Consider the following 15313-nt stretch of genomic DNA (forward strand, 5'->3'; position numbering starts at 1 on the left):
GTCATCATGAGAAAATCTACAAACAAAAAATGCTGGAGAGGGTGTGGAGAAAAGGGAACCCTCTTGCACTGTTGGTGGGAATGTAAATCGATACAGCCACTATGGAGAACAGTATGGAGGTTCCTTAAAAAACTAACAATAGAATTACCATATGATCCAGCAATCCCACTACTGGGCATATACCCAGAGAAAACCATAATTCAAAAAGACACATGTACCCCAATGTTCACTGCAGCACTATTTACAATAGCCAGGTCATGGAAGCAACCTAAATGCCCATCGACAGACGAATGGATAAAGCTGATGTGGTACATATATACAATGGAATATTACTCAGCCATAAAAAGGAACAAAGTTGGGTCATTTGTTGAGATGTGGATGGATCTAGCGACTGTCATACAGAGTGAAGTAAGTCAGAAAGAGAAAAACAAATATCGTATATTAATGCATATATGTGGAACCTAGAAAAATGGCACAGATGAACCAGTTTGCAGGGCAGAAATAGAGACACAGATGTAGAGAACAAATGTATGGACACCAAGGGGGGAAAGCAGTGTGGGGGTGGGGGTGGGGGTGTGATGAATTGGGCAATTTGGGTTGACATGTGTACACTGATGTGGATAAAATTGATGACTAATAAGGACCTGCTGTATAAAAAAATAAATAAAGTAAAATTCAAAAAAACCAGAACAGGATCATTAAAAAAATTGTGATGTATAATATAAAGCTTTATCATATCAAATGCTTTCTAGAAAGGTTATTCTAGTTTACCATTCTACCAATATTATACGAAATTGCCTCTTTTCCTCACATTCTTGCCAAAGCATCATCAATTTAATGAATGAAAAATAGTACCTTGTTGATATTTTAATTTACATTTCACTGGTTATCAAGAAGGTTTTTTTCAAAAATGTGAGTACACTCCATTTTATATATTAGAAACAGCATCTTTATTGTAATTATAAAACTTGGTTTGAGCATAAGTTAAAAAAATGAGTAGTTTCAATTTCAAGGAATTTAAACCACTAGATTAGTTCCAACTAAACATATCATGACACCTCAAGGAACTTTATAATGAATAACACCTACTTTACCAGGGAGAGATTGATAGTGAAGAGGAAAATAAATGATCTCAGGAATTGATTTAATAAGTCAAACAACAGAGCATCCCTCAGAGGTATGGAAAACAAAGATTATATTTCAAGGAACAGGGAGGGGGTTTAGTAACATTAACTTAACATGTCTCATTTTTATTATTTTACATGAACTTTAATATATTCTCACAAACTGATTGCTTCAAGAAATAAAAACGAAACACCAAGCAAAGAAAAAATTCTTGAAAGGTAATACAAATAACTTTGGGATCAAACTCATTTCTTATAAAATGGGAACCTTAGGGGAAAACATCCATATCTATAATTTTATGTAACAGATTAAGGTACAAAATTTGCATCTGCATAAGGTTTTATCTCACTGTGGTCCATGCCAAAGAGGCACCTGACAGGGAAAAATTTGATGTTATATATACTGTGTCTCCTAGAATAAAATTTTAGTCCATATTTTTCATCAGGATAGAAGGCTTAATTAAGCTTTGGTATTTGTCCAGATTGCTATATCCCAATTTTGGATTCAGGACCTGCAAAACAAGTTGCCTCACTGTTATTAAAATATGGAATAAAACAAATGTTATTTGGAGACAGTATATTCTGTTCAACACAAAGATGGCAAATACTGTGGAGGATACAGAAAGTAAATGCAGAGCAGGGACACTCCTAAACTTTTTCTCCTCCTAACAAGGAAAAATATATACCCGTCTAGGAGTGTCTTTGGTAAGTAAGGATAACAGACAAAAGCGGGGAAGAAAAAACCAACCCCATAGGTCTTTACCCAAAATTCAAATGAAACCAGCCTTCTCTGGAGTCTCCAAAAATTGTTTGGCTGCTATAAGCATTTGCAAAAGTATGTTGAAAGTATATTTCAAATGAGTCTCAGTAGAATTAGCATTGAAGAGCTCACACCCTCCAGAAAGACTCCTCTGACCACGGTCTTTCCCACCCGTTGCCAGGTGAGAGGGGACTTGCTTATGTCTCCAAATCACTGAAGTTAAAATGCACGCATCTAACAGCCATTCACCTGACTGCACCCACCACTGAGATGCTATGAATGCTATTGGGATAATTTCTCACGCTTGCCATTGGATTTGATTTAAGTAACTAGCATAGCTCCTGACATGCAGCAAGCCCACAATCACCATCTGTTGGATTAAACTAAATTCAGAGCTACAGGAACATGTTCAATTTGAAATCTAGGCAGACTATTGTAAATATTTTAACAATGGCATTCAAGATAGGTTTCTATGATAGCCATTTTCTTTCTCTACAACAAGGAAGCAAGGAGCTTTCCTTAAATTTAACTAAATAAAGGGCTATAATTACTCTTCAGCCTCTACATATCTTACCTGAGCAATAACTGGATAGCCACAGACTTCATCTCCAGCCTTGGTCATAGACACTGCCAGCACCAGGTCTGGGTTACTCACCAGGTGAAAGGTCCTTGGGAAAACAGGATTAGGCCCATTACAAAGCAGCATGACAACTTAGAGCTCCCTCTGTGCCCCTTATCTGTGTGTTGCCTCTTGTCTCCATACATACTCTGTGCTAATGGATGTGAAAACCTTTGGGCATTTCTCCCAACCATAAGCACAATGTTGAGGTTCCTCAGTGCAGAGTGCTGGAAGAACACTGAAGGAGAAAGAGGCACTCCTGTTCTTTCTCGCTGCTGCCTGGGGTCAGTGTTTGGGAGTGAGGGTGTCCAGGGATGCTCTGTCCCAGCCACGTGCCCAGAATGCACGTGGTCCTTTAATACCCTCACAGCCCAGGCCTGGCCTGGTGATCAACTGCTTATGGCCCTCCCAACATGGACACCACGTGCTCCAGACCTTCTGCTGTATCAGCAGCCCCATATCTTTGCATCTCCACGTGCCCAGCAATAGCTGCACACCCACGTACGTTCCAGAGGGTTACTTACTGCTTGCCCAGCAACCACAGAACAGATCTGGCCATGCAAACCAACACATTTCCCTGCCATCCAGTGGACAGCACCCATACTTCTTCCAATGAGCTCTGAACTCCAGCCTTAGGGAAGGGACCCAATCCCAAGTTTGTCCTCAACCCCCTCAGCCCTAGAGTACCGTATAGAGGTTTTTATTAAAAAAATCTGATAGTTACTCGTTTAGCATAGCTTAATAATTCTTTATGTTAAACATCCCTTGTTTAAATGACTGCCTGTTTTCTGTCTCCAGATTGTACCCAGACACTCTCCTCACCTGTTTTGCTGTTGTGAGAGGCAGTGTGGCAGAGTGATTAGGGGCATGGATGCTGGAGCCACAATGCCTGAGTTTAAATCTTGAGTATATCTCAAGACCTGCTTAACAACTCTCAGCCTCAGTTTCCTCATCTGTAAAATAGGATAATGGTGCATACCGCACAGGACTTTCAGCCTGAGAATATAATGAGCTAATGCATAAAAAATGTGTGGAATACTGTCTGGCTCATGGCACTTAGTATGAGCTACTATTATCGATTGTTGTGATTTTTTTTATAGCTTTCCCTCAAATTCTTCTTTTCTAAATGAGTATTCCCTAAAAGTCCAAGATATATATTGAATGTTTTAAGTTATCTTATATTGGAACTAAAATAATATATTAATATTGGAACTAAATTATCTATATATATATAAATAACTATCTCTATATATATATCTATATCTATATATAGATCTATATATATAGATATATCTATATCTATAAAAATAATATATTAATATTGGAACTAAATTATCTATATAGATAACTATTTATATCTATACAGATATATCTATATAGATATATCTATCTATATATATATAGATAGATAGATATATCTATAAAAATAATATATTAATATTGGAACTAAATTATCTATATCTATATAGATAACTATCTATATAGATATAGATATATCTATATGTATAGATATATCTATCTATAAGATAACTAAGTTATCTTATATTGGAACTAAAATGATATAATAATATTGGAACTAAAATAATAATTTTTGACTGAAAAAAAAAGAAAGCAAAGTACAGAGCTAAAACCCTCAAGTTCTTTCCCGTACATCACTTAAAAGCAAGAATAGACCGAACATTCAAGGATATTGTCTGCATAGAAAAAGCCAGTTCTTTATGTCTGTCAACATAGTTACATTACAGACCAGCAGTGGCATTCCTGCTGTGGAAAATATAACTAGTCCCGAATATAAAATTTAATGATGTGGGAGTGGAGGAAAGGGGAGAAAGCGGGGGTGGGGGAGATCTGTGATAAGAGTAATGTATTTTTCCTTTCAAGACAAAAAATTCTAGATATCTAATTTAAATCTCTGAACATAAAACAAAATATCCTCACTGTAAAGCATTTACAAAATACTAGAAAATATAGTAAAAATTAAAACAGAATTTGAAACATCGTTTATATTCCTAAGACAATCACTATTAATCTTACAATGTGTTTCTTCCTTCTAGTGTTAGTTAACGAAGTGTCAGTTTAAATCCAAAGTGGGTATTCAATTTTATCAAATACCTTTTTAGCATTTATCAAGTCTGTGCACAGCACGAGAGCTGGTATTCAATATTGTTCATCTCCGTAGCCTCAGCATGTGGCATAGTTTGCATCTTGCATTTTTACTGGCACTCAGTAGTAGTCAGATGAATGAATGATTGTATATTTCCTGCAACAACTTACTGAGGTGCCTAGATTAGTTGCCTAGCTTTCTCTGTTTTTGCTGCCTAGAATAGATGTAGCAACTTCTCCCATGCTTCAGTGCCATGCTCAGCCATGATAGTGTTGACTTTTCTTTTCCTTTTTGGACTGTCAATTGTCACTTGCCCATCGCAGGAGTGCTTACATTCTGCAGGAAGCCTGAGCTTTTAGACTTCTACATAAAGCCCACTACGTGCCAAACGGCAGTGTGAGAACTGACTCTGCGTCCCAGAGATATCCCAGCACGACAGCACAGCCTCTTCTACTAACCCACAGTGCGAGTGCATACAAGTCACTTCATCTTCTTGAGCCTCAGTTTACCTAGCTTTAGAATCAGGTGACTAAGACTAGAAAAATTTCAAAATCTCTTTCAGCTCTGAATTCCACAACACTGTATTTTCCCTTTTATAATTTTGAAACTTGTTGAAGGGGATTTTTTTCCCTGAGCATTTTTTTCATATTTCCCTTTTGAGACCAAATGATTAATTCAGATTGTGCCAGGGTTGAAAATAGGAGAAAGATACCAGTTTATCTCAAAAGTTGACCTGGACCATTTTTCTGTGTGGCTAGAAACCAAGTAAGTGTGTCTTTGGTAAGCTCCTACTGCCCGCCAGTGCCCCCTTGCTCTTATACTACTCTCCTAGACCATGTGCTCTCCCAGCTAGGCCTTGTTCTCATAGTCAAACTTTCCCTTACGAGGTTTTGCTTATAATTGCTTAAGATATCAGATTTTCTAGTTATTCTCTATTTTAAATAGAAGGCCAAAATGAAAAAGTAATTCAAGACCCAAAGGACTGAATGAAAGGACTAATGGTAGAAAATTCTAGGCACAGTAATAGAACTTGGCACCTCCTGTCATGCTGGCAGTGAGCTACTGGGCTTCTGCTCTATTGACACAAATTCTGATTGGGAAGTTGCCTCAATAAATGCTAATTTACTGCCTGGGAAAAATATGGAAGATCAAAAGACTATGGTTCACATAAATGGAATTTTCTACAGGTTTCTGCTACGTAGTGTAACCCAAGGTTCTCCAGGCCTCACCAGCTTATCAGAACAAATGGGTTTCAACACCCAATTACACGAAAAAGAAAAATGTCAAGGGAAAATGTAGAAGAAAGCTCAGAATTACTGTCACTATACAGACATTTCTGCCATGGGACATAAGTGCCTCTGAATAATGCCCACATCTAATCATCAAGACTTCTGCAAAACCTCTCCTGCCCAAGTGTCTGTGGGAGTCCCTAAACGGTGACCCATGTGTTCAGGAGCGAACCCTGTCCCACTGCCCCTCCCCCTCACGGCTCCACCTCTTCTCTCTGGACCCTACAGTTTCCAGCCAGCGATCAGTCAATACCACCATCTCCCTCCAACTGTCCCTCTCTTCTACGGCTTGACATGGGAAGGCCTCAATACGACAACATTGCAGAGCATTCTGGAAAGTGGAAGGAAATCGGAAGAGACCATCCTCTTTGGTGTTACATGTGGTTAGATTTTCCAAAGCAGTAAGGGAGTGCCTAGAGTTTTAGGCGAGCTTCCCTTTGTTTTTACTTAAACAGCCTTCCTGTCCTCCTGATATCTCCACAGCACTTAGGGTGAAAACCAAAAGCAGTACAGACACTGAGCGGGACTCAGAACTTGCTCTCTCTTCTGATGACCAAGTGTTCCTGAGTTAAACTTATCAAGTGTGGCTGTCTAGTGCCTGGGGTCACTCCTCTCATTCCCCATGCGTGTCCACCCTATAGCCCTTCAGCCATACTCAAATTCCAACTTAGGCTCAAGAGGGACCTCTACTGCCAAGGCAGTAAGATGTAGCTCTAAATTCCAGAAATGTAGAGATGGGGTAGCACTAGCTTCGTGGGCAGGAATTTTTATGTTTTGTTCTTTGCTAAAGCACCGGCACCTAAACCACTGCCCTTGATAATCTTCTGCAGCTAAATGAATGAATTCTGGTTCCACAAAGCAAACCGTTTGCAGGGCCAAAAGCCGGCTTCTTAGCTCCCCTGTCGCAAAGTCAGCTTAGCTAGGATAAATGGGGCAAAAGAACACGTTCACCAGGTCTGTCTACAGGTTGGCTTTTCAGCTGTCTCTGAAACAAGGCTGCATGTGTTCCTTGCTGGCAGCTCTGAATCTCAGACAGTGAGCAGAGGAAGGCTAGCTCCTTTCCTGTCCATGCTGGGCCCTCTGCTGCCGCCTGCTGAAGATTATACAGTCTCTCTCAAAGCAGCGATCCCCTAAGCCTTTTGCATCACACATCTTCACAGCTCTTTCCCAGAAAAAGAAAAAAAAAAGTATTACACAAATACACAAACACATTTTCTGTAGTATTTCAAGAGACTGAAGAGGGCCCTGGAGCCCCACCATATAACACTAATGGTAGACTTTGAAGCAAACCATCTAAAAACCAAGGAGTTGTCATCTCTCTTGTTAAAGAAATTTCAAGCATGCACAAAACCAGAGAGAAATGTATAAGAAACCGCCACAGACACAACAGTTATCAACATTCTGCCATGCCTGTTTCATCCCCTCCCCCTGTCCCCATTAAAAAAATTTTTGCTTTGCTAGAATATTTTAAAACAAAGCTGAGATCTCTCTTAATTTTATCTGTAAATACTACAATATACATCCAAGTGATCAGGACTTTTTTTAAACATAGCCATTAAACCATTATGACACCCAACAAAATTAACAAGACTTCCTTCATATCATCTGGTACCCAGATATTTTAAATTTCTTCTGATTGTCTCAGAATTAACCTTTTTGACAGTGGTGGGCTTCAAGCTAGATCAAGGGCCAGCCATTGCACTGGGTTGATCTATCTGATTAGGGTAAGAATTCAATTCGATTTCACTGTGTGAGTGGAAGCCACATCAGTTGGTTATATGATGGAAGTAGGGGGGAGAGGGAAGGCATGCATGTGGGGCGGCGCAGAAGACTGTGTTAATGAAAAGTACTGCAAATTTTTTAAAATGGGACTTTTTAGAATTCTTACTTGATTTTATGATGTTTTCAAATCACACAAATAAGTTAGATGAGAGTCTAGCTCTCTCTTGACCTCAATGGCCCATTAAAACTATGAACCTGGGGTTTCCCTGGTGGCGCAGTGGTTGAGGATCTGCCTGCTAATGCAGGGGACACGGGTTCGAGCCCTGGTCTGGGAGGATCCCACATGCTGCGGAGCAACTAGGCCCGTGAGCCACTACTGAGCCTGTGCGTCTGGAGCCTGTGCGTCTGGAGCCTGTGCTCCGCAACAAGAGAGGCCGCGATAGTGAGAGGCCCGTGCACCGCGATGAAGAGTGGCCCCCATTTGCCACAACTAGAGAAAGCCCTCGCACAGAAACGAAGACCCAACACAGAAATAATTAATTAATAAACTCCTACCCCCAACATCTTCTTTAAAAAAAAAACAAAAAAAAAACAACTATGAACCTAGTAGGCTAGAGTTCACGTTTCTTACCTGAAGCTATAGTGGATGAGTTGTGTGTAGACTACTGAGCACTTACGTTTGACTTCACAATCTTTCTCTTCCTTGAGTAGGTTAAAAATATTATTGGCCACATTAAATAGAAAATCCAAAGTCCTCAAATATACCCCTGCCTGGTCTGTGGGGACCATGGTGGATCTCTTAGGCTCCTATTCACCCTTTGATATATTGAGGCCCAAATATAATGGGTTTACCTGCTGTCTTCCTTGTACCTCCAGTGTTGATGACTATCATCTGCTTTTTTCTCCACCAAAACAACCTCCATGCCTGAACGCAGGCTGGGGCCTTGCACCCCCAAGACTAGCTGAGGAGAAGCATAGCTTATAATTTGCCCATCTCTGTATTCAAACTGCTGGTGGCACACCTTCTGCAGTTTACTCTGTTTTGGAGAATGGCTGAGATAAAGAAAATCCCATTAGTGGCAGAAAAATGTCCTGTGCACTGATGTGCTGGAGATAGCAAGTTCTGTGGGCAAGAGACCCGCCATGAACCAAATTCACTTATAATGCGGAAGCACTATCATCAGGACAGCAGCAATGTTACTTGCTTTGCACCGTCAAGCTGATGTAAAAAGTAGAATTCTGAGTTTATTTTATATTAGAAATAAATATTTATCCAAGAGAACGTGAGAAATTCATCAGCAAAGAAAAAATCCACTTGAGATAATTTAAAGGGAAAAAGAGGTAGGAGTAGGAACAGGGCAATGAATCAGAACAGAGAGAAATAAAGGAGTTCTGTTCAAATCATGATCATTTCTATCCTCCACCTACAGAATCCCTGGCAAACAGAATCCCATTCTCCAAGTTTTTGAATCTTCCCTAACAACTCATAAAATATCATAAACCAAAATAATGATACATTAATAAGTTAATTCAAAGGAATCTCATACTTAAATATCTCTTAAGGCATTAAGCAGACTTATTAAACCTTATTAAAAATCACAATGCATTGGCAATTAATTTGTAAACGTCTATTAAGTCTCTACTATGTGCATGGACTAATGCTAAGTGTTGAAGTGCTAAAACTGTTTAATTCATGTAAACTGCTACAACATTAAGTAAATGTGTAAAGATTATGGAATAATACCAAGTACTATAGATTCCTGTCATTTCACTGGACATTGACCAGAGAAAAAATAAAGTTAAAAAGGAAGAAATTGCATTTTACTAATGTCTTAAAGACATCAAGGCATTTTACATGCTTATTCATAAGTTCATTTACACATTCATTCAACTAATATACAGGCTCTGTCCTAAGTTCTCAGGAGGCAAAGATAGATGAGCTTCCCTTTTAATAGAAAAGACACCAGTGAACGAGAAATTACATTACACAGCTAAAGTGAGAAGGTACTTGGCACCAGTACTTGTAAATACTTCAGTCAAAAACACAAAAATCTGTGTGTTGATGTAAAGAGCAACTAACAGTAATGTAAATCTTCAGTAATATTTTTGCCCTAAAGTGAGTGAATCTAAGACCAGGTAGAAATCTCTAACAGGAATCCCTTGCAACTTTTTACCTGTATTTCTTCTCTGGTTCCACACTTTCAAAGAGCTCTTCTTCCATTTTCTTTGGAAGACTGTCATCTTCATCAAAGTTATAAGAAGTTTCCTGCCAGGCATACCTGAGAAGCGTGTGACAAGCCTTCATTCGGAGATGGGCTCTTGCATGTGAATCTCTATCAAGGTTCAGAAGGAAACAGAAGTCTAAGAAATCTGATTTATACTCACAGAATTTTCTCTGAGGTGTAGTCTGATAATATCCTGAATGATGCTGGTGGATCCGGAAGTCGTATTTCCATAATGGTGTCTAACACTGCAAATTCACATCCTACTAATACACAATTTAGATTTTTTAATATAAAGCTGCAAATGAACCCTCAATCACATAATAAGCAGCATTCATCTTTGTTATATTTACTCAGGAAGAAAACGGGGTCATGTATTATATTTCAAAACTAAGATTAAGACTACTCAGTAGTTTTGGAAATTCATAACAAACGTGTAATGAGACTCTTGCCTACTCCATAAATGTGTCATAATTCTGTCTGGAACAGACAGCCTAGATTACTAGGTTTCATAAAATTTACTCATTAGACAATGTTAAGGAATCTTAATAACTTTTCCTCTCAATAGAAAAATCTAGAGAGACTCAAATAGCACCAGCACAAACGTGCCAGGTTTTGATAGAGAATAATACACAAAAACACTTAGAGTAAATAGTCATAGTTTGAATAACTGAGTCAGCCTTGTGGCCTCTTATTAAGATGAAATCGTGAATGGAAACATAACCACCATGCAGATCTGAATATATCGAATCCCCAGGCACTGTTTAGGGTACACTTGCTTCCGTGGGATCATGACACAACTGAGGACTGCTCTGCTGAAGGCAGGATAAATACACAGGCAAGCATACTTCAGCACTCTAAATGTGCATATGTGTAAATAAAGTTCTCTGGGGGAGGCTGTGGTCACCAAGGTGCTTGCAGTAATTTGATGTAACTGCAAGCAATATCGAATTACCCAAATCTCCAGGGACAATTCCTGCGTTAGCAGAGCAGACCATACACTTTTCAAATGTAACAAAAGTATTACATGTGGATATGAAATTGGTGGGTAACAACAGCCTTATTCAGAGCTGCAGCACAAGCAGCTTCTGAAGACAAAAAGCTCATTAACAGTTAAAGAAACAACAGTGCCATCTTGTGTTGAAAATAAAAAGCACAGCTTTCCTACCAACTCAATTTCTTTGAGGGAAACAGACAAAAAAAAAGTCATTCTTAGACATAACAAGATTCTTCCTCCAAATACAGATGGGATTTTCTAACTTGGGATATCTATATACTCCTCGGCTCCCAAGCAAATGAAGGACAGTCAAGTTAGTTTTAGAACAGCCATTTAAAAATACATCTTGCTTTATTGATTCATGTCCATTCATTCATTCATATAACTAGTCATTATTTAATCATTCATTCCTTTAACTAATATTTCTTAAACATCTACTATATTGTAGGCACAGAGTTCTAAGTATTGGGGATAATAGTGGTGAACAAAACAGTTAAGTTCTTAGGATTCACGGAGCTTACATTCTAGTGGGAAGAAGAGAGACAGTAGATAAGTAAATGAATAAACAAACAATGGATATCACAAGTGGAATAAAACAGGAAATTGTGATGGAAACTGGGTGAGGTGGGGTAGGGTCTACTTTACCAATGGAGTTATAGAAGGATAGAGGTATTCTGAATTATTATTTCAACATTAAAATGGGCCGCTTTGTGAAATAGTGATCTCCCTGTTCCTAGGAGTATTCAAGAAGAGGCTGGATCAAACGAGCTTGCCTAGAATGTGCAGGAGATTCCTGCATTATGTTTTTTTTTTAATTGAGGTATAACTGACATATAACACTATATTAGCTTTGGGTATATAGCATAATGATTTGATATTTGTATATATTGCAAAATGATGCCCACAATATGTCTGGTTAACATCTATCCCTGCAGATAGTTCCAAAAATTGTTTTCCTGTAATGAAGACTTTTAAGATCTGCTCTCTTAGAAACTTTCAAATATGAAGTGCAGTATTATTAAGTCACCATGCTCCTGCATTATGTTTTGAGTGGACTCAAAGAATTTTAGCTCAAAGATTTCAGGCCTTGATGAAATCTATGAATCAGAACAAGAATCTTTGCTCTCAAAGATGCTCTTTTTTTTTTTACTTTCTATTTATTTTTTTCCAAGTGCAGTATAATAACTCAGAGGCTAGATACATTCTTTAGAAGAAGAACAAAAGGGAATGTTAGAAAGGTTTATGGCCAATTCTCTAACAATTGAGGAAGATACAATATAGGTCAAATCACTCTTTCTGAAAAAGGCTTTCTGGTGCCTTTGTTAGTGTCAGGATGTAGGACCAGATGAACTACCCATCAAAATGAGGAAGTTTGATTCCTAACATAAAAGTTAATATTCTTGTAATTAAGGATAGGAACAGTTATTTAAAACAGCTTGTATACCAATGATTAATGAAAATTAATTTGTATACAAATTAATTTTCAGTTATTGCAATGGTAATTGACTTGCTATTTTTGGTTTTATAATTTGGAAACTAATTCAATGATTCCTTCATTTATTCTGTAAATGATGACAAAAGTCAGTTATCCTGGTCTTCACACAACACGTGTGATAGAGTTTTTGCCCTCAAGGAATTCCCAAATTGGTGGTGGTTGGTGGAGTAGAGGGGAGGGAACTGATAAGTACATTGCTAGTACAGACATTGTCATGATTGATTTCAATGATAAAGAATCCTTCCACAGACCGAGGACGGGGCAAGTCAGCTGGAGAGAAATGAATATGTGGTGAGAGGCCTGCAGCAGTGCATCAGTGGAGTAGGCCGCAGCCCAGAGACAGCTTGTAGCTGCCGAGCTGGAGCTTGGAGTTCATGTGGCACAAAGAAAAAGTGTGGAGTGGAGGTGGGCATGGGGGTACAAATGAGGGTTAATGACAGGCCTGGACCAGGGTCAGGAGGGCTTGGGATTCCAGACTAAACATTGTCTTCTGTCTGCAATAGGTAGCCATTGAAGAACTGTATAAAGAGGATTGTGTTTTAGAAAGATTGTCCATAGATGAAACTTCAAGGTGAATTGGCAGGAGGAGATTATGGAGATAGAAACCAATCAGAAAGCTATTTCAGCAATCCAGGATGATAACTTATATTAACATGCATTCAACTTGAACCTACATTAAGGAAGAAGCATAATTGTTCCTGAAGTCCATGTTTATGGAAACAAAAACATGATGAATTCCTCAAATAAATGTCTCCAGTTCTAAGATTCCAGTCTTTTAAAAATAGCAACATCATATCAAAATTACTGAAAGTAGATCATTGTGCTTGTTGAACACTGAAGCTCCAGCTCTATCCTTTTGCCAGGAAACTAATTAAATACTAGCTCTTCAACTTCTATTAGTTTCACAAACTTGGCGTGGGTTCCTTGCATGGGCTCTGTGGTGTTACTGAGCTAATGAGCTGAGTTCAAATAGGAACCAGGTAACTTTTCTGGCCACACTGATTACTTACAGAATTTCACTGGAAGCATTTCCCGATGTTAAAGCATTTTTTTGCACTTGCTTTTCCTCTGGTTCTATAATTTGCTTCTCTTCTCCAAAAATTGGTTTCCGCACAGCAAGCTTGGCTCCCAACACAATGTCACTTTGGACTTCTAAAACAAGAGCTGAGGAGAAATGCACAAATTGCATGGACATATTAGTTATGACCTCAGAGCACTAGGATTTTGAAAACACGTGTTAAAATAAAAATGCAGAAAATTTCCAGCTATTTGGTCTAAGAGAATACATTCTAAGTATAATTGATAGTTGCTCTTTAAACTAATAAATTGGATTTCACTTAATTTAATTTTTTGTAAATTCCTCTCAAGACATTCTCAGTCAAAAGTGCTAAAGAATAGGTCTTTCCAAAAATAAGTTAGTTATAAATTCTAACTATTCAAATGGGTTCCATTATTTAGATGTATGCCTCTAGGTCATTCTCTGGCATCCAAACTCCTCAGTGAAAGTTCCCAATGCCTTAAAAGACACATGCAAAGCTTAATGTACAGTGTTCAAGATATGCAATAAGATAATGTTTTAAATTATATTAATGATTTTTCTCTTCTATATGTAGGACCTTTGTCCTGATCCTGGGGTAGCCTTAAGGGAAGGTGGTAGACCATTAGGAATGAGAATTGTTACAAAAGGAAAGCGAAAGTACAAATACAGTTTTGACATTCAGGCACAAGACAATGGCCATGTAAGTCAGATGACACTGTCATGATTTAGGGTCTTTTCCAAAAGCCTTTAGCTCCCATTTAGCTTATCTCAATGTTGACCTGGAGGAAACCTACCATTTCTGGGCCTGAGGGGATCTGTGGCAGAACACAAAGGAAGGCAGAAAACCAGCACTGGGTGTCATGATTCTGCCTACAGGCTTTGCTGCAGGAATCTTAGCTAGACAAGGAAACACTGAGGACATTGCCTATGGTTCAGGACGCGGTGATGAGTTACCTCTTGAGCTGTCCTCACCACGCCAATCTGGGGCATAGCCACAGGAACCTGGGTCTGGTTTCCGGGAAGTGCAGCCATGACCCAGGATTTACTAAGAGCCACGCAGGGGAGCTTTCCAGAAGTCGCTGCCAAGCAGGGGTCAAGAGGCTCTGTAGCAAGGATTTGTAGAGATGGCTACCCAACCACAGCCAGGCTGCAGAGGGCCAGAGGGAGCAGAGGGGAGGCTGAGGCAGGCAGGAAGTACCACCCACCCAAAGCATTATCTGGGCCAAAAGAATGGAATACTGTCACCCAGCCATGGACTTCAGCCAGCAGGGCTCAGAAAGCAAGAGGATCTGCACCCCGAGTTCTTTCCTTCCATCCTAGAGAAGAACTAAAGTGAGAGTCTGGAAACTGAGAAACCTGAAAACCTTCCCGAAAGGGACTATTTAAATTAATGGATGGGACAAGTTTAAACCTGACTGTACATTTAAAGTTTTCCTTGATGGGGGTAGCTGGGGCTCACAAAGAAGGCCCAATTTATTAAAGACAAAATAAAGAAAGTATGTTTTCTCTGCACATCCAAAGTACAGTGTGAATTAAAATATGCAACTCTGTTAAACATAAAAATTAGTCTAAAGCTAAACAGCAAGATGCAGGGGTGAAATACGACCTGTTTAAACAAAGTTGCATTTTTTTTAAAAAAAGCAATATCATCAAGTTTTTTTTTTTTTTGGCTGTACATATATAAAGTAAATAATTCCAATGCTTACCCTCTATCTTACGTGTACTGCAGAAAGTTTGAATTTTAGAAATATCTGATGCTAAGTTCCTCAGGAAGATCTGCTCCTTCTGCTGAGCAATGGACAGATCAGGATTGATCCAGTGTTCTCCACATGAAACATACACCTACCAAAGAAATGAGTCTCTAATCCCAGATACAATGGCTCACATCAGCATTATTATAGCCCAAAGTGCAAACAATCAAAACACCCTACAACAGGTGAAT

At 38.8% G+C, this 15313-nt stretch overlaps 1 protein-coding gene across 1 annotated transcript in view; it reads right to left on the reverse strand.

The window, feature by feature from the left end:
* DCDC1 (doublecortin domain containing 1) overlaps window positions 1-15313 on the reverse strand; it is a 452054-nt gene that overhangs the window by 42469 nt on the left and 394272 nt on the right. The window contains exons 23-27 of the mRNA XM_073809437.1: window positions 15078-15213; window positions 13343-13496; window positions 9793-9951; window positions 8471-8671; window positions 2459-2552 (exon numbers count right to left, since the gene is read on the reverse strand). Of these exons, the coding sequence (XP_073665538.1) occupies window positions 2459-2552; window positions 8471-8671; window positions 9793-9951; window positions 13343-13496; window positions 15078-15213 (744 nt within the window). The remainder of the gene's footprint in view (window positions 1-2458; window positions 2553-8470; window positions 8672-9792; window positions 9952-13342; window positions 13497-15077; window positions 15214-15313) is intronic.

This window comes from Tursiops truncatus, chromosome 8, assembly GCF_011762595.2.
Source record: "Tursiops truncatus isolate mTurTru1 chromosome 8, mTurTru1.mat.Y, whole genome shotgun sequence".
In the NCBI taxonomy this organism is placed as follows: Eukaryota; Metazoa; Chordata; class Mammalia; order Artiodactyla; family Delphinidae; genus Tursiops; species Tursiops truncatus.